Source organism: Astatotilapia calliptera, chromosome 22, assembly GCF_900246225.1.
Source record: "Astatotilapia calliptera chromosome 22, fAstCal1.2, whole genome shotgun sequence".
NCBI classification, from domain to species: Eukaryota; Metazoa; Chordata; class Actinopteri; order Cichliformes; family Cichlidae; genus Astatotilapia; species Astatotilapia calliptera.
This window is the reverse complement of record NC_039322.1, coordinates 14,479,610-14,502,515: the sequence shown is the minus strand read 5'-3', so window position 1 is coordinate 14,502,515 and position 22,906 is coordinate 14,479,610. Positions and strand designations below refer to the sequence as shown.

At 39.2% G+C, this 22,906-nt stretch overlaps 1 protein-coding gene across 2 annotated transcripts in view; it reads right to left on the bottom strand.

The window, feature by feature from the left end:
* Positions 1-911: 911 nt before the first annotated feature.
* The window catches only part of csmd3b (CUB and Sushi multiple domains 3b), a 403,942-nt gene continuing 381,947 nt past the window's right edge, over positions 912-22,906 (bottom strand). For both annotated transcript variants that reach the window (XM_026157423.1, XM_026157424.1), the window contains 14 exons: positions 20,847-21,029; positions 20,522-20,698; positions 18,708-18,887; positions 17,155-17,328; positions 16,816-16,989; positions 12,713-12,786; positions 11,655-11,766; positions 11,379-11,558; positions 10,086-10,145; positions 9,023-9,181; positions 7,856-7,992; positions 7,271-7,358; positions 6,643-6,778; positions 912-6,002 (listed from right to left, as the gene is read on the bottom strand). In XM_026157423.1, the coding sequence (XP_026013208.1) occupies positions 5,843-6,002; positions 6,643-6,778; positions 7,271-7,358; positions 7,856-7,992; positions 9,023-9,181; positions 10,086-10,145; positions 11,379-11,558; positions 11,655-11,766; positions 12,713-12,786; positions 16,816-16,989; positions 17,155-17,328; positions 18,708-18,887; positions 20,522-20,698; positions 20,847-21,029 (1,994 nt within the window). In that variant the 3' untranslated portion in view covers positions 912-5,842. The remainder of the gene's footprint in view (positions 6,003-6,642; positions 6,779-7,270; positions 7,359-7,855; positions 7,993-9,022; positions 9,182-10,085; positions 10,146-11,378; positions 11,559-11,654; positions 11,767-12,712; positions 12,787-16,815; positions 16,990-17,154; positions 17,329-18,707; positions 18,888-20,521; positions 20,699-20,846; positions 21,030-22,906) is intronic.

Here is a 22,906-nt window from a genome sequence, read left to right as displayed (position 1 = left end):
GAGAAGCCGAGTTTACATTTATTTGCACTGCTTTCCACTCTGGGTGTCTATTTATGTTAAAGCACTTTGAGTCAACTTCTGTTTTTTAAATGTATAAGATATAAATACACCACACGTGACAGTCAACACAAAACTTTTATTTCTAAAAAATTAATTAATTTAACACTATTCAACAAGCTACATACTAAACTTAGCGAATAGAAGCAAAGTATCGATCCAACTGTGCTAGTATCGATTCAATACCAATACCAGCGCAGGTATCGATGCTCTTGATATGCCTTAAATGAATATGCTTAAGTATGTCGGGGTCTTCTTCACCTGTAAAGGGAATATTAGCCAGATGCAGATTCTGCTATATCGTAACATGAAGTGGCTCTTCTAATTTCCTATTGTTACTGCATATACGTGAACAAATGTGTGCATGCCTTTGCTTAACTACCTTTTGACCAGTGAAAACTGCGCTGTCTCCTCTTCCCTATTTCTTGCTTCTTTTCCAGCAAGGTGCAGCAGCAAATAATAATGTTGGATTTCCAGTGATAAGAACTTCCACGGTTCTTGAATGGAAGAAGTTTAGGGAGCTCATCTCAAGGTGAGATACTGTAGCGACGCTGTATTTATATTCATTTCAGTACACATTGCGCCTGCTGTATTTCCCCTGCAAGGGATTTCCTGACTTTGAAAACTAGTTTTCAAGTCACATTTGCACCTAAAGCAACATTTAAATTTCACATCAATTTACACTGCAACACTTAATCTCACATATTTTAAGCTGTAGCCTCAACGCTGCTTTCCTCATAAAGAGAAATATGTTCAGGTGTTTGCTAGGCATAACTCAGCTAAAGTGGTTACAATTTCCAGTTTTCAGAAAGTCATTAAAAGTAATGAGACAATAATGAAAAACACACTTTCTTTTTTTACAAAAGCAATTAGCCTTTTTTAATTTTACATTGCATTGAAAATTTACATAATAGAGTCATACATTTTACAAATTATTTCATCATAAAAATATATTTCTGTACAAAACACTTTTTTATTCTATATTTCATCTTTTTTTTTTTCTCAAATGGTGAATATTTCCAATGTCCCCCAGGCAGGAACGGCTTTAAGTCTTTCAAATCACAAGGGTCTTATTGCGGTCAGTCAGTAGGAAAAGCTTGTGGCAAAATAGACTGAAGCTTAGAAAAAAATGACCTCTGATGATGAGTGAGGGGAGCAGAGGGCGCTGGAGCAGGTGTGTGTGTTTGTATGTATGCATGTGTGCGTGCGTGTGAGACAGAGTGAAAGGGAGGGTCTCGTGGTTTTTGGTAGGCACTGTGTCAGATTCATACTGAAGAAACGGCAACAAAAGCAACAACAACAACCACAAGAGCGGTAACAATCAATCCGACCTGTAATAAGAAACGATGTCATGATAGCGATGAAGTGCGGCACAGTCACAGCATGGATAAACAAGGAAGCCGCAGCTACCTTTGCCTTTAAATCAGTAACGACTTTAAAAGGAGTTTTCTTGTCAGCTGGATGTGGTTGGCGCCTGTGGTCACAGCAGCGGGGGTTCTTAAAACAAAGTGGATGTTTTTGTTCACCCTGGCACCCAGACTCATTAAAAAGTCTAGTTATCCATCATGTGTGGGACCCCAAAACTAACAAAATTCAGCCTCTCGTTCGTGAAACCAGATTCTTCAAAAAGAAAACAACAAAAACAAACACTTTTATTCAATGAGCAACAAAGCTGCAAAACAATGACTAATGCTGATTGATACTTCTATTTCTGCCTCCTGTTAAGACCAATTAATATGGTTTACTACCAGGCCCTTCCCTCGTGATAGTTGATTTACTCTGAAAGGTTTCATACAAAAACTCAAACATCTACTCATCTCTCAGCAGTGGTTCATTTATGGTACATGAAATCATTAGAAAGGCTGATATCAAGTGCAACAACAGTGGCAGATAGGGGCAAAATATAGAAAACGTTGCAGAGTGTTTATCAAAAGGTGGCAGATCACACTGGAACAACAACAATCACAACAAAAAATAAATAAATATATAAAATTGAGATCATATGGCTGCTTTTATGCAATATGCATGAAATAAGAAAAAGAACAAAACAAGCGTTGGCTTCAAATAGTCGAGCATTATGATAAATGGGTCAGTTCATGATTATAAATAGATTATAAGATTTGACATTCACTGAACACAGACATGCGTGTCATTAAAATCTGTCTGTTGTTGAGCAACACTCATGTTGGAGACTTGTAGTGCCAAAGATAATGCAAACCTTTAAACCTAAAGAGTCAAATGGGGTCTACTGATTTAACATGATGTGGATGTTAGAAAACGGGCAAAATAGATTGTAAGATCACCTAAAGACAATCAGGTCTGTCTGTGGTGTGATTCTGATTCACACTGAAGGCATCCTGAGTAAGATACTGAGACACGAAAGAAATCCATACGTAGGGTTCAGATGCCATGTGTGCTGTGAGCTGAATATATTTTTTAATAGTAGCTTTGCTGCATCACTTTACAAGAAGGCCATCAAGTTGTCTATTTAATCATATTTTCCTCATATATTGTCCTTAAAACATGTTTTGGGCTTAACAAAAAGCATCATCTATTTGTTGGTGCACCAACTATCAAACAACATCTACTAATAATATGTAATTTAAGTAGTCTTTAATTTATACACACTTTATGTGGCAACAGACACATTTAGCTGCCACAAGTGAGATATAACATCCTGGTTCCTGCAGATTAAACTGTGTATGTTTTGCAACTAAATAAAATTTATTTAAAAATTGTCATAATTCTGAAGTGTATTGAAAAACAGATCCTAAGTATTGCAAGTATTTGTTAATCTCTTTTATGTTTGTCCCGTTTCCTTATATAAAATATATAATAGAAACACAATATGACATGTTATGTAACTCAAATTTGATCAATATATCTATTTAAAAACTCAATTTTGGGCAATTTTATCAGTTTTCATTGTTAATAAGCACTTCAGCCCAATTGTATGTTTTCTTTTATTGTGGCCTTGTACTGTAAGAGATGATAAAAATATCCAGAGACGGAGCTGGATGAGAGTTTGTCTATCAAACAAATGGGCTCCATTAAAAGCTCGATTTTCTGTGTTGCCATGATGACAGAAAGGTTTGAAGTATACTAGTAATCTATTATAGATTTAAAACATAACTAAATAAACAGCTATTTTTAAAAGTACAAGAGTTTTAATTCACTATTTTCTGTGTCCTCACTGCGCCAGCTAGTTCAGAAATCCCAGCTGTTACGCTGTCTTTAGCTTCACCCTTAAAATGTTGTTGGTGTGTCAGTGGAGATAATTACATATTTTTATTGTCCAACATCTCCAGTGCAGGATTCGGAAAAATGGCAAACAAGTACAAACTCTAACAGGTTTTGGAAATCTGCCACCTGTGATAAATGTAGACTAAAACCCATTTAAAAAGCATAATTGTTGCTGGCAAACCTTGCATCTCAACAGTAACGACAACAACAATACCACTGATGCTCATAATTGCCCCAGTGGGAAAGACGGTGCATGTGTGAGGGTCTTCAAAATACAGAACGAATTCAAATAAACCAGCTTAATGTTACAAAGAAACCAAAATACTGCTTGTGACTTCTGTGAATAGCACGTAATTATATTGTCTTTTATTCCGATGTTTCTTTCTTTTTTTCTAAAAACTCTGCTATAATCTGTCTTTACCCTTTAGCCCCTCCCCTGTGGTAAATATATAGCACAAAAATATAGGTGGTGAATGCTCCCGAATATATATATGCAATAGATTTACAGATCAGAAGATTCTGCAGCAGTAAGAAAGAAAGAAGATAAGCACTCTCAGAGTGCAGAATTACAGTGGAACAGTGTCCACAATTGTAGGGTTACAACCTTGTTGCCTTTCTTTTAGCCTGTCTATCAGTTCATGTCTGTCTCTGCCTCCTGTCTGTCCTTCTGTAAGCCTGTAAATCTGTGTTTAAACTGTCTGTGAAGTGGAGACATGGATGGAGCCTGCAACAGTCCGAGACCAGGCTCATCTTCTTTGAACCTGTCTGTCTCATTGCATGACTGTTAATACCACTTGTCTCTACCTGACTCTCCAGATTTTGTATGTGTACCTGTCATCATTTGTGTCTGTCGTTCACCCTGTCAGTAACCTTTCCGTCCCTATGCTAGTCCATCTCTCAGCGGGCAGACAGGTAGTGTTCCCATGAAATGTGCTTTAGTGCCAGAGCTTTCTCTGTTTGTCAAAGTCTTTCTCTTTGTTAGTCCATCAGAGTCCTCTGTATCCATTTAGTGTCTTTCTGGTCAAAATCCATTTAAATTCGCAGGATCAGGAACATCTTACCTCATATTCTGTCTGATCTGATTCATTATGTAGAGGGAGGGCTGACCTCTCCCAGTAAATGATTTCAGGTTAGACAGGCTCTGATTGGCTGGGTTACAATTTCAAAATCTTCTTTTTTCTCTTAATGACTCCCTTAGTCTACTTCCAGTTCAGTTAGGGTCTGTCTCCATCTCCTTAGCCTCCTCTCTTATCCATTGGATGGGAAGAGGCAGTTTATCCTTTAGATGAGACAGTCTCTCATCCGTTCTCTAAGTGCTAGCTCCCCTTTAGACTCCTTTTAGTTTTGCTGTGCTCTAATCCCAGTTCAGTTAGGATTACAGCTCCATCTCCAAGGATGCCCTTATCCTTCGCTTAGGAGTTAGTCTCTTTTCAAAGCAACTTTCGCAACTGTCTGCTAACATTAGCCATCTTAGATCCCATTTCAATAGAAAAAAAGACAAATACTGGCTGGTAATACCAGCCTCTGGTTGTAATGGAGACAGGAGGTTGTCCTGTCTGGCTGTTAGGGTGTTGTATTCCATGGTTGTTTCAGACATAGTTTCCTCTTCACAAAGCATTAGTCCGGTTTACTGATGGTCTGCTGGTGACAGTGTTCTCTTTGTACTGTCAGTGTTGAAACCAAATAGATAGAAACAGTTTTCTTAACATCACAGTGTCTTTTATGACATCATCTTCATGTCACATCTCCCCATCTGTGGTCATTGTGATTACGTTTGTTCTTTTTTTTTTCCATATTTAAGGACCTGTTTAATACAGTCAGTTTGACAACATGTTACATATGAAAAATATTTTTTAGCGGATTATCTCTTTGATTTCCAACTACAGCTGGGCTCTGATGATGTGCGCTCTCTTTCTCCAGGCACAAGTGATCATAGATCCCACTCTGGGTCCTCTTCACAACTTTGTGTGACATACAAAATTTGGCATTGGGTTGTGATAACATGTCATGATGTCCAACTAGCAGGTCATGGCTTAATCATTAGTACTCATATTATAGATAGTGAGAGAGGTTAAATAAGAGGTTAGAGTATAATGGATGTATCTGGTTTGGAATCCAATTATAAAGAATCCGTGACCCGCTGAGTCTTGGGGTTAGAGACAGATAATAGCCAGTATGGTTTTCCATTCAGTAGTATCCCTTTCCATCTCTTGATGTTACATCTCCCATTGAGTTCACACTGGCTGCTTGCTTCTATCAAAGGCAGCAGACCTTTTGTGTTCATACTTGTTCAAATTTCATTTGCGGATACAAAATGCTTTCAGTGACGGAAACCAATGCTGGGTTTTGGTTTCAGCTGGAGAGCTGGGTTCGATTAGGTTTCTGGACTGGGAATGAAGGTCTTTTGTAATCAGTGTGCAGACCATGTCGTTCATGGTGAAGTTTGCATCGAAGCACGGAGCTTTTGTCTTTCGTCGTCTCTTACCGGCCGTGGTCCCATTGGATATCTGAGTCATTAAATTCAAGTAAGGTCAGTCGATCCTCAAACCATGGTGCATACGGTGTTTAGATTTGGATCAAACCTAACAGCCTTCCCCTCCACAGCCTTGGCGTTGGTGTTGTACATGGGGTTCTCAAAGGCGGCCTGGCCGTTGTTGTTTTCATGGACTGAGCATCCTGTGTATTGTGTTTTTGGTGTGGTTCTGTGAAAGAAACAACAAAGAAAACCACACACATAAAGAAATCATAAATACACCATTGAAGAAGCAGAAATGCTCTAATTGCCTATTCATGTTAACATTACTGAGCAGCCAGTGGACAATACAGAATGCAGTCTTGAGAGTAGAAGCATTGTAAACAAGCCTTAAGAAGGATTAGAGAGCGTGTTGCACTTTTTAGGAAGCCTAGTGAGATTCCAATCAGCTCATCCAAAACTAATTCCTTCAGCAAGCCTTTTTTTTTTTTAGATATTAACAGCAGAACAGAAGTTATTTGCATCTGTTAACAATGCGAACACAAGTCATTTGTGCTTAAACCATATCTCTGAAAAATCCAATTTATCACCTCCTAAACAGAGTTGTTTTGCGGCACAGTTTGCAACAGACAGTGACTTAACTGTCTTTGAGCACTGCAACAACCAAACCATTGAGTAAGGCATTGTTATCACGAATTAGACAGCTTCTTAAAATGTTAACAATGCCTTTTTACTTTTTGCACGTTGTTAATGGAAAACACAAATGAAACCACGATGCAATGACAGGAATGTATTCCTTTCAGCTGCTGAAATGCAGCTGAATGACACTTCAAAGGGATACGTGCAGGTTTACTTTTTTCAACACATACCTTTGTTTGTAGAGATAAAAGCCAAAACCGGTAAAGATCAGAGCAAAGAAAGGCACCAGGATGGCGATAGCCACAGAGCTGCTGTTGGTACCAAGCTGGGGGGGTGGCGAGTTTTGACTCTCCGACATATTCAGACCTGCGACAAACCAGGAAATACACTGTCATCAAAGTGATTTGATACAACAAGAAATATTGTTGCGGGTTTGGAACAAAAGGCTTTCAAGCTAAGTTGTTCAGCAAATAACCAACCAAATTTTTATTAGTTGTAACTATGATAATTAAGGTAGGGGCTCTGGTAATTGGAAGTGGACGTGGATGCTACCAGATAATGATTATTATCTGCTTAGCATCTTGCAGGCGACTTGCAGCTCACATTGGACTCGGGAGCTTGTAGTCTTCTTGCACAGCTCCAACCTTTTAAGTCTAAAGAGCAGCTTTTCCTCTTGTTGAGAATGCACTGCATGGCTGTCCCTGTTGCAGCAATAAAGTCCCTAGAAGCTCCAAGATTACTTACTGAATTAGTTTGAAGCAGTCTGCCTGATTTTACTATCAATTGTAGTCATTCATTGCTGAATTCCAAAGGAGCCAGTATTATTTGGTGCTGCTGGCAAAATCGAAAGAGAATTACCCAATCTTTGCAGTCCAAACTGTCCATAGTCTTTTCCCTGAATAGAACCCTGGAATACGTAACTAGAGCCATCGGGCTCTGCTGATACCTGTAGATTAAAAAGAAAGAGCGGTTGAGAAATTGTTTAGGCGGGAGAGGAAAGGAAAACAACTGTGAAGAGAAAAACAGAGGGACAAAGAATGGTTATCTTCTGGTTCCATGTCAACACTACAGAGCAAATGAATCGAAGATGATGTTTGGGTTTTGCTGAAATCTTTGTATAAGGTGTATTTTCAGGGAGCCTTGTTTATTTTCTTTTTCCTCCTTTGGCAAGATTTCACAAAAACTACCAAAGCGAATGTCGTGAAACCTGGTGATGAGGTGGTGCATGGGCAGGCAAAGGGACACATTAAATGTTGGCTCCGATCTGGAGGGCTGTGTTTAAAATTGCAAGAAAGAACATTGGCCTTGGCAGAGATGGTAGTCTCTGATAGCTGGTGTAGTTTAAATATTTCACTGACTTATATTTACACAAAGTCAAATGGCTTCAATGTAAATCCAGCTCAACTGAATATGGTTAGGTTGATTTTATCGGCTGGGACTTACAAATCCATCCATGGTCCAGGAATCATCTATAATCTTGGCGGGAGAGATGGCTGAATCTTTTAGTTGGTTTCCCTGGTTCACATAATTCACCTGATACATCAGCAGCAACAGCCTGGCCTCGGACGCCTTGTACACTCCTAGAGGGTGAAGAATAAACACGTGATTTATACTTGGTTTGCACATGGTACATGGTTTAATGGCTTGCTCACTATAGTTCATTAGATCCTACAGCACGTGTTTCTACTTTGTCTGGTGCACCAGCAAAATACATGTCGTTAGTTCTGACATTTTATCGGGATACAAAGAAGACAGCAAACTGAATGGAGCTGCAAAATAAAGAAAATGTTTATTTTAAAAAATGGATGATTTTTTTTAAAGAGAAAACCAGGAAACTGAAGTTAAGCGAAGAAATTCAATTCATGAACTCATAAAAAGGTGAGAGCGACGGCTGTTTTTCATGTCTCCAATCTAATACAAATATAGCTAACTGATATATTCTTCCAGCTTCACTTTTGGAAATAAAATACAAAGTATGCACATTTCCCAAAACACCAAACCCCTGCTGCCTTTCAAAATATTCCCTGGGTAAAGAAAACTTGACATCTTAAACAGAAAAAAACATGCAAGTTTTATGTAACTGGCCACTGGCCTTTCTGTGACTGTGTGAGTGCAGCTTTAGCTGTTATTGATCTAAAGCTGCTCCTTTAAGCCAGAAGACGAATGTCTGATAGCGGCGCAGTTTTGTGATATGGTGTTTGTGCACTCTGCGACTCCAGGAAGCAATTCTAGCTTCAACAGGATTTGTGTTTTAATAGGGTCTTAACCCCCTGCTGACGCTATTGTGCGACCCTGGGAGGTATGTGTGTGAGTAAGTGTCTGTCTGAGTGAGTGAGTGAGTGAATGTGTGTGTACAACAATGCTGCAAAGAAGCATAGTAGAAAGAAATGAATTTCAATCATTAACAAAAAGCAACAATAAAGAATAAAATTGCTCTCAATTCTGTTTGGTTGCTTGCTTACAGTTTTGCCAATGGATCAATACAGCATATTTTAGTATTATAGCTACATTTTATTACAACGATGGCCTGTCATGTCACAGCACTTATGTGGTAATCTACTCAAAGTGCTTTCAGTAGATTACTGAACAATTAAACCTAGCGTAACATGCCTGACAGGAGCAGTTCCATGTTGCCGTTGCTAAGGGTAACATTGACTCTCCCCGTTGTGGAGTTAAAGCTGGTGATGCTCAGTGTTATAGGCTGCTTCCTCCCACGGTAATTATAGGAACCCTTCCATATGTAGTTGGGAGCAAAGACATCATCTGGAACTACGAAAAAGAAGAGAATATGAATTAGATTACGGTCCGCTCCAATCTTTAAAAAACAAAATGAGAAGAACTGCCTGCACCAATCAGCATTAAACAGCATTAACCCCTATGATGGTACTGTCCTCCTGTGCTGACTCATCATTTTCTCTCTCTGTTTGTCTCCCTCTCTCTTTCTGTCTTGCATGAATCAGTTTTGTGTGTGTCATTAATCTGGCCTTGTGGGGTGTGACTTGTCTGGGGTTCCTGCCACTCACCTGTGTGGAGTCTGCTGTTACTACTTAAGGTGATGATCTGTCTTCAGTTTTCGCTGCATTGTTGACCTCAACATAGTTAGCTAAACTGGCTCTCTTCTTTGCCGTTTTGCCCTGCCTTCATCCCTTTATCTATGCTACTTACATTTTTATTGCTCTCTGCAGGGCGTCCTGGTGGTTGGATAGAGAGAGTGAGCTAAGCCTTCTTTTACTGGGCTCCTTGCCTTTGCTTTATTAACTCTTTCTGTTAAACTTTTCGCCAGGCAACAGGCAGGTGGTTTTAATGTTGTAGCAAACTGGTGTATATAACTGCTCAGCATGTGTGCATTTTATGCAGATAAGTGCACACAGTATGGCAGAAAAAGACAAGCATAAAGAAGAGCATAATTTCACAGTAGTTAATTTACCTTTCTCTGTGTAGTGAGGAAAAATAAATTATTTAGAACTACCATAGAAAGCAGTAAAGTGCAACAAAATCGACAAGAGCATAAGAAAAACAAGAGCAGCACTGTGGAGCAGAACGTAGCAGAGTGAAAAGGAGCTGAGCTGAATTTATCGAACGACAGATTAAGCCAGACTAAAACGGAATAGATAAGTCAACAATAGACAAGGAATGAAAAGACTGGAATAGGAAAGATAGTAGTAGAACTGACCGTTTAGTTTGGGGCTGGGGGTTCCTGTTACTGGCTTCACAGGTTTTTTCTTCTCTCCGGCTACACACACAGCCAGAGAAAGAGAAAAAGAAGATAATGTTATATAAAAACTCCTGAGCAGGGCAGCAGGGGCACAGCACGAAATATTTTAAAATGCTTTAGTTTGCAGCCAACCTCCCTAATCAACCATGTTATCCAGGGGAGAGTGCAATTCATACTAACAAGTAACCACATTAAAATGCAGCGGCAGTCACTCTTGGTCACAATGACGAGTGAGAAGTGGGCCGAAAAAGGGTCGAGCAAGACAAACCTATTTACTGGTTACTTGTAGATTGAAATGCAAATAAGGTTAATGATCAATGACCAATAACTGCTGTGTATATTAGATCCTTTGAAAACCGGCTTCAAGACACTTTTTCTATTCACCATCAGCAGCTTGTACTATCACGTCAAGATGCAGCTATTGTTGGCAACAAATACATGCAAGCCAGGAACAGGTTATTTGTCCGAGAACCTTAAATTGGATTTAGAAGTGCTCCAATTTTGAAGACTACTCCAGGGCAGCTGGGTGGTAGCCGTGGTGGAAGGTTTCAGAAAAGACAGTGTGTGAGCATGTGTCAATACTAAGTAAAAGATTTTAAAGAGTGCCAACTATATATTTATAGCAGAGATGATGCTGATTTCTTCTATATGATCAAAGCACCTACCAAATTGACCTTTTTGTGAGATTTGAAGAGTGGACTTTAAACTTTTTGGCTCAAATGTTCAGTGTTTCCATCATTTTTCATAATTTGTGAGACAATACGAAGAGATAATTGTAGCATTGTTTGCTAGGCAGTGTATTGTTATTGATATTGATATTTTACAGTATTAACTATGTACAGTACGGGATGGTTATGTTGCAATTCTTTCATTTCTTCTGCGATGGCTCACAAGGTTGTAGTTTGAGCTTGATAAAGCAGGATTAATGCATGACTTCACCTTTATGGTCCTGCCTGGTAAATCTAGCAAAGGGACAAAACACCATGGGACATTTTTGATCTGTTTTGCCTTTGAACCACCAGGCTCACCACCAATCCAAAGGCTGATCAACCCAACAGGAAATCTCCCCCTACTCCAGATGGCTTGTCTGTCCCTGTGTGTGAAGTGACAAAGTCTCCTTGGGCTAAACATGCTCAAACACTGCTATCTGGTCACTTAAGCTAAAATGCTCCAGATAAGATAATCAAAAAAAGATACACTTAAAGGAAATGTGAACAATGGAAATGACTGTAGCAGGACAGAAGTACTTACCCCGACATATCGGCATCTTTCCAGTCCAAGTGCTGTCACTCTTGCAGACCCTGTGTTCAGAACCCCCCGCCAGGAAGTAGCCATGCTGACAGCTGTACACCAAGGTGTAGCCAAACCCAGGAAGATCCATCCCTACCACGTCCACATGGAGTGGGCTCTCCGGCTGCTTGCAGGCGTGGGCTGCGGGGTTTAGACAGATACATTGTTACACTTCAGTGAGAGTCTGAAGGGATGAAAGGGTGAGCGGCTGACAAATTGAAACAGTGTGTTTCGTACGTATGCACTCGGGTTGCGTCCCACTCCATGTTAGATCAGGCTGACAGGTTCTGGAGGAAGATCCCTGAATCAAATGACCAGGCTGGCACTGAAATGACACCACACTCCCAACCTAGGCATAAGGACACAGACAGAAGTGCACACAGAAGCCATTAGAGACATTGTAACAGATCTGATTGGTAAAGAGGAGTCTGAATATCTTCAGAGGAGCATCATAGTGTTGTACTGCTAGGATAAATGCTACTCGTATTTCAACAGGTGAATTCGTGTGGATAAAGACCAGTATTTTAATATGAAGTACATTAAAATAGATGTTTAGTTGTGGTTGTGGCATGTCAATGCAAATGCACAAGCATCCATTGTATTCCTTAAAATATTAGAAGTATAAAATCAACTTGCATTCCCCGTTCATCAGGACTTAATTTGAGACAAATCAAAAGTCAAACATATAATGAAGTTTGCTACCTGGCAATGCTGTAATATTTATCAACCATTAGATATTTTCCCTCCTGTGCGGTAGCAGGTAGCAATCCTTATAAAATATCTTACTTGCTTTCTTCCTGCCAAATAACAAATTAACAGTGAATTATTAGTTATTTGGTTGAAATGACTATAATTTTTTGGTAATAGGTAAGCAGGTTGTTCTCCAAGAATCTTGAAGCATTTCCTATAGTTCTTGGGTTTGGGAATTCAAGTAGTTTCAGAAGCATCCCACACTGTTTGAGATCAGCACTCTGTGGGTGGCAAATCATCTGTTGCAGGACTCCTTGCTCCTGTTGTCACTGAATATGCTTCTTTATGACTCTGGCTGTATGTCTGGAGCCATTACCATACTGCAAGTGGTTTAGGACTGACAAGATGCTTCCCTGATGGCATTGCACGGTGGATAAGAATCTTAAAGCGCTGCATTGGAATGTCTTAACATTTTATTTTCTTTCTGACTCCCTCTACTGCCTTTCGTTCTTTCCTCTCTCTTTCATTTGCAACAGCTGCTATTAGTTACTGGGTTCACTTCTTGGGTAGAAAGACACGGCACTAGTCTGAGAGTGCAGATTTACCTTGAAACCATAGGTCCGATTCAAGGAGCCGTAGCGTGGTGTTCCCGGGTTATCGCAGCTGGTTTTGGTTGGTTCTGAAAAGATCAGCACACGAGTGGAAGTAATTACACACAAAAAATAGGAGAAAGATAAATTAGCAGCAGCGTTATACATCCCTCTCAAGTTCCCTTTCCTCCCTTTTGTTGTCATGGTAACAGTGGATTATATATGCCATCAGGACAGCAGGGGGCAGTAGCACTTTGTCAGAAAACGAAGCAGAGCCCACTCTAAGTGTGTGTGTGTGTGTGTGTGTACGTATGTGAGTTTGTGTGTGCGCATGTGGAAGGGTCATCAGCATGTAGAGCACATCCTGACGCAGAGCTCAATTCAATACAGCTTCTGAAATGACAGATTCACTCTCCACCTCTCTCTCTCTCCTTCCCTCACTTCCTGTACCTATCTGTCTGCCCTCTTCCTCTCTTTCACTGTTGTTTTCTTCTACCTCGCTGTACAACTGCTCTTTTCCCCTCTTTTTCTGTCTTTCCATGTCACCAGACCTCCGTTTGCCAACTGCTTCTTCCCTCATCTGTCTCATTTAAAGAGCAGGCTGCTTTAGGTCAAAACTCATTCTGTTTCAGTCACATAGTAATACACATCAGACACTAACATCACAAACTAATAAATCAACCAAAACACACACACACTTCAGATCACTTTGCCCATAAAAACACACCGAGAGTCACTTTGTGGTTGCGTGTGTTTAACAGTCTCAGTCTACAAAAGCAATTATGATACAGAACAGAAAGATCTCCCTTCAGCGGCAGCAGCAGCAAACTGAAACTAGTTCTTATTGCAGCAGTTATAGATGAAGTCTTTATATCAGATGGGGTAACAATTTAAAGACAGCCCGTTGTTTTCAGATAGTCTGTTTCCCATTTGAGCAGCTGTAAAAGTAGTGGCTGTATCCCTTATTGAGTGCTGCAAAGTAAGAAAAAAAAGGTCTTTGTTGGCATTTACAATAGCTCTCATTTATTAAAATTCATTACCATGCACCTGCTCTGAATCAGACACGCCAAGTGTTGCTCTACACATTGCATGGGCTGGTAAATTGACTCACAGGGACCATTTGTAAAGTGTGCCGAATATCCCTTCTCATTTTCTTCTTAATCCCCAGATAGCAGCCGTTTGTTTGAAGTTGGATGTGGATGTCTGCTTCTTGAAGGCATTTACTAAATACTGTAAGTTACAGCATGTGCTGGTGTTAACTCAACTTCTGAGCAAGCACTTTTGCTGTAAGTTCCAAAACAGGTTTTATAGCCCTACTTTTAAATTCTGAATTTTATCTAATATGTTGCTAATTGAACTTTGACCACTAGCAATCAGATCTCAGAGACAAGGAATTCGATATTCAATATATGCAGTATACAGTATTACATCATATATTTTTAAAGTTGACTTTATGTCTAGTATAATACACACAGCATACAATACTGTGCAAAAGTCTCAAGCCACCCCTCATTTTTAGATTTTGCTTCCACAGAGCAAAACTTTCTTATAATTTTTAAAGTATAAGGAAGTCACTCACTTAAACTCCCTTAACACTGACCCAAGGATAGTTATAGCATAAAAAGACTCTTAACTCATGGGAATAAACCAGTGCTGTGTCTACATGTAACAAAAAACTAAAGAACCACTTGTGTTTTTAGGCTCTTTGTTATGATCAGCCGATCGCAAAGCACACATAATTTGTTTCACTTTCTTTGGTTGAATCTATGAAAAATTTAAAAGATAACACAATTTGACAGGAATAAAACAGTGTTTTTGCAAAAACAAACGAATTCCCAAAGAGCTATTAGCCAAAAGCTTGGGACACTCCACGGTGTGCAGAGTGCTCCTAAAAAGTTTGAGGAAACTTTTTTTTTTTTTGAGGAAAAAATCTACAGCAGATGAACAACGTCTGCAAGTTATGTCCTTATGAAATAGAAAAAGAAATACAGCCAAGACCTGAGCGGAACTGAAGAGCACCTTCAGCTGATCCATCTACTGTTCACTGAAGCCTCATCACAAATGGTCTCAGTGGAAGGGTGACACTCAAGGCTGATGTATGAGTGGAAAACAGGTCTTATATAGTGATTGTCTACAATGTCTGTAGAAGAAAGTGGATGGTCTGTCCTGGAACAGAAGGCAGCCAACATCCAAAAAAGAGCTTTGAATGTCCTTCAAGAAGCCTGGAAAACTATTCCTGGAGACTATTTAAAGAAATGACAAGGAAGCTTGCCTAAGAGAGGTCAGGTTGTGTTGAAGAATAAAAAGGTGGTCAAACCTAATATTGACTTTCAAGCTTATCAGTACTGTTCAATCTCTGTTTTGACACATAAACTTTACTTCCCTGTATTCTTGTAAATATTTCAATAAAACACTGCACCCATTTCCAGGAAAATATAAAGAAATGAGAGGTGGCTCGAGACTTTTGCACAGTGCTGTAGTTTTGTAATATAAATGAGTTTTCATTGTTACAGTCCAACAGAGAAAACATATGGGAATATGTTTGTATGGTATGTTTGCAAATGGCCTTTGGGAGAGAGTCCGCTGGAAGGAACAATATTTTCACTTATATCCAAGTTCTCCTTTCAGGTACTCTTGCCCTTCCATTTATTAAGATTGTCTCAAATGAGTCACTATTCATTGCTATTCCAATAAGTTGATGTAACACTAACTTTTAAAGAACAGCAGTTGCTCGGCACAGAATACTCATGAGTAAACAAAAATGAGGCTGTCAGGTTCATAATTTTGGGTCATTAACTGTCATGATCATTAGGCAGGGGGCTATCAGACGAACACTAGAATAGCCAGCAAATGAAAAAAAGTAACATCAAGTCATTATATTAATGATTATTATTAATCAAAAAGGAAACGTATGTATCGCAAAGGGGCCACATTAAAAACAAGTCTGTAATATTACACTTTGATATGTTATTTAAAAAGACGATATGCATTTTACTAGAGTGACCTCTTGAGAAATCTCACTCAGAAGTTTGGAAGCTCTGTTGGCTAAACCAACACCGCCTTTTAATTTTAACCCTGACTTTGAAGTGGGTAAGACACCCCTGCCTGGGGATGCTAGGCTGTGCTCCAGCTCATGTGGGGATAAATGATTGATGATGAAGTCAGGAACTGTTAAAAAGCAATCAGTAAAATCTTATATAAACTTCTGGCAGAGGTTATAGGCCTTGGTATTGTATTTTAAACATGTTGAAGACTTAGTTGGCACAGTAACACTGGTGATTTTTTTATGAACTTGTACATTTATTAAGAAACACAGTGTAGAGCATTCTATGGGTCTCAGCATTGCATATCTCTGTAGACCTTTTCGATAGAGACCAAGTTTCAGTTTAAATATTAAAACCTTAAAGCAGAAGTGGCTTTCCTAGCCTCCCTGTTTACTTACTCATTCATAAGGTTGATCTTTATTTAAAAGCAAAATTGTGCCAATTAGAGGCTATAATCTAACAATAGCCAGTTCTAACCAAGACCTAAAGTCATTTTGCTACCTTATGGCAATTAAAACTGAGTGATCACATTATTATGGAAAATCAAAGGAGCATAAAAGTAAATATTTAACACCCTGTTATAGAGTTCACATATCAGCCAAGTGCATGAAGTTTAGCAGGCCTATAAATTTCTCTAAACTAAAATAATTAACAAGAGCAGATGGATTCCAGGAAATGTCAGGTCAGGACATTGCCTGAAGCCACTCTTTGCCACATGTAGCTCAGAAAAGGAGTTAAACATGTCGCTGACTTCTCACTACTGAAAATACTGTTTGTTTTTGGCTAGAGAGCTGCCTTGTTAGAGCAGGAGGAGGTAGCACAGATGACGGCCGCTCTCTCGCTGTGAAATCTATCAAATGCTCTCTTCTCATGTGCACACAATTGGATGTCACACAGACTCTGTATGAGGAAGCTGGGAGGTTAAAGACTGAACGGACCTTCTACAGCTCTGCCGAGTGATGTGTAGAAAAGTTCAGAGCACCACGTCTTCTCATGAGCTAATGTCTTCCTAATTACCATTTTTCAATGAGCTGAATGTTTTGTATGGTTGTCAAGTGAATACGAATGGATTACCGATACAGCGCGGCTGCGTTCCACTCCAGGTGCCATCGCTTTCACAAAGTCTAGTTGCTGTGCCGACCAGTATGAGAGGCGGAGCACAGCTGAAGGACACTTCTGATTGATAGATGAAACTTCGTCCCTCTCTGAAACCACCTACTGGAGTCCCCGGGTCACCACAAAATTTGGCTGCAAACACGGAGACAAACACACAAAGTCCCATTTCAATTGTGGTGCTAGAAATGGTGAATGTGCTCAATTTTATGGAAGTTCAAGGACAAAAGTAGATTTTGCTCCATTTGTGATGGGTGTAATTGATGTGTCCTTACAACCAAAGTTCAATGTGATGCTTACGTAAGCACTGCGGGAGCATGCCGCTCCAGGTGCCATTGGCGACACAGGTCAGAACAGCTGGAAATGAGAGCTCATATCCAGGTGAACAACTATAGCTCACGCTGCTGCCCCATTCAAAGTCACTGCCCTGCAGTACCCCATTACTGATGGCAGGTGGAGCCGAGCAGGTCACAGCTGGGGGAAAAAGAGGGGGAAGGGTTGGGAAAGAGAGTGAAGCGGGAAAAGTGTTGTTTAGAACAGCTGCAGTTGATGCTCTTTTTTAGTTTACATGACTGCACTGTAAAATCACGTGAGAAAATAAGACTTAAGGTTTTAGTAGTCGATTAACCACTGATTTAAAAATAAGTTTATGGTTTTAGGAAAAAGTGAACATAAACATCTTCTTATCTTGGACTTCCCAGACTTTCAGTTACATCCAGTAACTGCTTACATTCAATTCAGTTTAAATGTATCATGTGAGACTTGTGTACATTAACAGCTGTATTAGAGGTGACAGTGATGTGACTGCTTGCATTTGTTATTTCTTTTCCTAGAGGCATTAACTACAAACTTAGCAGAATCTGCTGTCAATACAGAGAAAACTGGGGTTAGACATAGTTTAAGGTGTACTTGGAGCTCACTTAAAGTAGGATTTTTCTGTAGCAGAACCTCCTCTCTATAGCAATATTGTTTGATTGTTTTATGGCATACAAAAAAAACCACAATCTTCTACAAATGCCCCAAAATAGCTATGTTCAAGAAACACTCTGTTTAAATCCCTATTCATCCAAGCCTGACCACAGGTCTATGGTACTATCATCAAATGATAAAACAGTCATACTGTTGAGTACTGGTGAGTGATTGTCTGATAACCACTGTTTGCTACACTGTAATCTGTATGTAAGTCTATTCTGTGACTGGTTGGCAAGTGGTTGCTGACAGTCACTAGCATGAAATTAGTATATGGTGCTGCACTGCAAACATCCCTGTTTCTTCTTTGCGTAAAACTTTTTACAGCTTCACTACGACTTGATGAGTGGAACTTATCTAAGTTTAACTACAGCTTTGTTTGACAGTAAAATAGATCTAACAGCGGGTATAAAGTAAAGCACAACTTTTGCATCTGTCCACTGCTATTAAACAAACATATGTCGTATAATGATGAACAAATCTGTTGGATTTAAATAAGAATAAAAATAAAAATAAAAACAACATAAAGATGTATTTAACTGCATCAGTGTGTTCACTCTAAGGTTTATAGTTATATGCAGAGCACTGCAACTACCTACAACATTACTGCAAAGCACAAATAAAGGGACCACCAAACAATTTTTATATACTTTAGCCTTTATAGCAATGCCAATGCTAGCTAGCGAGCTAGCTTTATGTGTTGATATTATTAGGTTCTGCATGTGTGTTTTTGTTTGCCAGAACAGAGCTAATAGGATGTTTAGTAATGGGAGTATCTGAAGTGGAACAGAGCAATTTAAAGGGTCTGTTTTGCTACTGTGTAATAGCAGTATAAGTACTGTTTAAGGGTTGAACAGAGTTAAGAGTTTGAATGTATAATTTACCTGTACATAGTGGCATATTTCCATTCCAAGTCCCATTTTGTGTGCACATCCTCACAGGCGACCCATCCTCCTCCATTCTATATCCCGGTTGGCACTGGAATGAAACATTCTGACCAATGGTGAAGTCTTCTCCATAGCGAAGCCCATTAGCTGGCACGCCAGGGTCGCCACAGTTTATCACTATGGAGACGGACAAGTGGGGTTAAAGTGGACAACATGAGATAGAGATCAAAATTACTTTATAGGTCATACTATGGCACAAGGTAAATTTAATTTTGTTTCTATTCATTAATCTAGACTCTATCCATATAGGTAATTTAATAATAAAAAGTGAAAGAAAGAGGACACCAAACTAACAGATAAAGAAAGAGGAAAGGTAAGTTAGGGTGCAAAGAAGGTGAAGTGTGAAAAATATTCAGGCCCTAAAGTACAGATCAGATTAAATCTAGATGAAAATATCAGAAAATGATACCTCAGGAATCTTAGTTTTAAAACTGCTATATTAGAGTAGAAGGAAAACATTAAGTAATTATCTCCAATAAAGCTTCTTCTCTTGAAAGTGGTGAGTTTGCAGTCGATAGCAAATTCCTGATCAGACTGTGTGATCTCATCACATTTCTGTGTGGGTTTCACTTCTCATGAATGAAACAACAGTGATATTAAAAATGGCCGAGGTTGTCCTGGGACTCTTTTAAGGAGCATTAGGATTCCCCAGACTGTACTTTTTAGGCACTGTCCTTCATAGTCTAATAGGCAGCTTAAATGCTTCTAAACCCACCCCAGATAGTGTCATGCCTGTTAATAGATGTGGAGTAGTCTACTGTAAAAGCCATTTCCTTTAAATCAGGTATTCTTATATACTTTTTCAATCTGGGAACCGATATCGAAGAATTTATAGCATTTCTGATTTAAGCTATTTTTTCATGCTACTGCATATCTGGATACTGGAAAGCATTAATATAATCTGGGAATTCTCTGTGATGTCCTATTATCAAGAAGTACTTTTGGACACAGTATATAGATATATGTTAGAGGCATTTTCTTTTAATACATTATTGTTTTTTGCTATTTTTTGAGTCATTTTTTACATTTCAGCAAAATACTGTCTTTCCTTTGGCAAATTAACTCAGTGGCTTTTTGTTGAATCTTCAACATTTTAGAGTAAAACAGTCAATTTCTTAGACGTTACTTACCACCGTTGGGTGGAACCACTTGACATAACTTTTTAAAGTAAACCTCCAAAGCATTTTTTGGAGTGCACAGTATTTAATTGAAATAAGACAAATTATTCAAATAAACTTAAAAAAACAACTTATCTGTTAAGTAAATTCCACTTGCTCAACTATGACTTTGCTTATATCTCATATGGTAACAGAAGGTTACGTTTTATGGCTATTTACGCTTGGAGACTTTTCCCACAGATTCAATAAGCAAAATTAACTCAAGTAAACGATGATCAAGGTTATATAAGTCACTCTGTTGTCTGCAATAAAAATATAAAGATTTGAGGCTTATTTCTTTACTCCTATACTGTGGCATCATAATTTAAAAGAGGACATAAAACAGCGTTGCCTGTGCTTTCTAATCTCACACCCAGAATTTGGTGATATTTATTGGTTGCAAACTTTCATGGTATTACAAGAGATTTAATACACCAATTACATATATAGAGTGTAATTATTGCATACAGTTGAAAACTCTTCAAAGTCACCTCATGATTGCATGGACAAAATATTGAAAATACACCAACAAATGTACTAGACAGTACTTATATATGTATCAACCTATTGGTCAAATCAAATTAGATAACTTACTAGTACAGTTGGGCTGTGTGCCTGACCAGGTACCATTGGCTTGACACTGCCTGGTGGTGGGACCAGTGAGCAGATAGCCATCCATGCACGAGTAGATGACAGAGTGAGAAAATGTTGTTCCATCCAAACGAAATACTTTGCCGTTACTGGGAGTGCCAGGGTTACCACACTGAACAGCTGCAGGACAGAGAAATGGAAAAGACCTCAGCAAGTGTCACCTCTAAGACAGTGGAAACACTGAAACACGTGTGGGTTCATAATAATTGAATAATTGACAAGGTACCATTTCAGGATAGATTTAAATCAATTAGAAATATCCCCGTACGTTTACAAAAGGGTTGCGTGCCTGACCAGGTCCCGTTCGGGAAACACATCCTCTCTGAAGAACCTATAAGTTCATATCCCTCTGAGCAGGAAAAGTAGACCTTAGAACGGATCCTGAAATCTGTTTGTTCTCTTGAACCATGAGAGGGAATGCCAGGGTCCCCACACGAACCAGTAGTGTCACCTACATGGAAACAAAAAAGGATACAGACTTAGGTCCCTCACAGGTTTCTTACTGGTTTGTACCGAATTAAGGATTACACTTAAAGATGCTAATCCTTGAGTCAGTACACACTGTCTGTATAATGAGCTGTGTTTCAAAAATGACTCCAACTTATCAAAGCAAAGAAATGGAGAAATAAACAACTTTGGTTCATTATTTGTAGGGTGAGGAAAACAAAACTGCAAACCGGACAAAGGATTTTAAAAGAAACATCTAATGGCTGCTTCTAAATATCATACAGATTGTGCATATGCATGTGTGTGCATGTGTGCTGATGAGTAAATAGGCAGCGGTGCATGTGTTTGTCTTTGTGAGTGTGTGCGAGAGATCCTAGCTCTGTCCTTCTAGAGCTGCCTGGTCAGCAAATTGTGTCTGACAAGCAGAGCACACTCCTGGGAACACACACTTTCACACACAAAAAAGCTCACATCATCACACAAATACCAAGGCCTGGACTAATATATTTCTGCTCAAACATTTCAGATCAGTACTGCCTATTTTGTTAACGGTCTAAAAATTGCACCGGATTATGTGTGAGTGTGAATAATATCATAACTTGATTCATGTTTGTTAGATTTGGATTGCTAATTATGTTTTCAATTTGTTGCCTCCATTCACATTTATTGTTGACAATTAATTCAAAGTGTACAAGTATCTGCTTGCGTTTTTGTGTTTTTGACTCATACTTCTGAAAAAAATAACCTTAATTCACATTGGCTCTGTTTGTATTATAGTACAAATATCTAGAGGCTTGCTGCTAAATTGAGCTTACGCGTAGCAGAGACACAACATTTAATGATATAACATCTTTTGTAATGCCTTAGGATTTTAAACTCGGTTTCTCAGATGTAAATAAATAATATTCTACTCAATAAGTCTCTCTTATTTGCCTCAGAAACTTGAAAAAATAGCAGGTAAGAATGTAAAAACAGGAGGGAAAGAGCATATGTAGATGCTCTTACACATCTATATAAACTTACCCTACTAACCTGAACAAATGAAACCAAAAAAGATTTAAATAAAATTCATCTTTTTATAATCTTTAACCCTTTAAACTCTAACCTAATTTACCCTTTAAACCCGGGGTAGGCAACTCCAGGCCTCCTGCAGGTTTTAGATGTGTCTTTGATCCAACACATCTGATTTAAATGGATAAATTACCTCCTCAACATGTCTTGAAGGTCTCCAGAGGCCTGGTAATGAACTAATCATTTGATTCAGGTATGTTGACACAGGGTGATATCTAAAACCTGCAGGACAACGGCCCTTGAGGTCTGGAGTTCCCCACCCCTGCTTTAAAGGGTTAAGAAGAGAATTTCCAGGTGGAGCCAAGCAGTTGAAGGCTTCCATTTGGTAGCCTCGAGATCTCATCTCTGCTGTTGCAGATGTTGTGGTTCTCTTGGCTTCATCAGATGGTAGGTCACGTTGGAAGGGTTCGCAGGTAAGTGTAAAGCAGCTGGAGAACTAGCACCTCGAAGTCTGAGACCACGGTTCACAGCTGGAAAAATGGTTGCTTGCACACTCAAGGTCTTGTTCACAAGTCAGGGAAGCAGGAGATTGAAACGGGCCACATGTGCAGTCATGTGGATGCTATACTGGTCAGTTGTGGTTTACCAGTCAATCTACATCCCCTCCCTGACCTATCGTACCAAGCTCTGGATAGTGAGCAAAAGAATGAGACTGCGGATACAATTGGGCAAAAGAAGCGTTTAGATATAGGGTGAAAGGTTCAGTCGTTCTGGGGGGACTTGGAGTAGAGCTGCTATTCCTCCACATCAAAAAGTGTGGTTCATTCATCTGACTCTTGGGTGAGATATTGTCCTACTGGGAGGAATGCT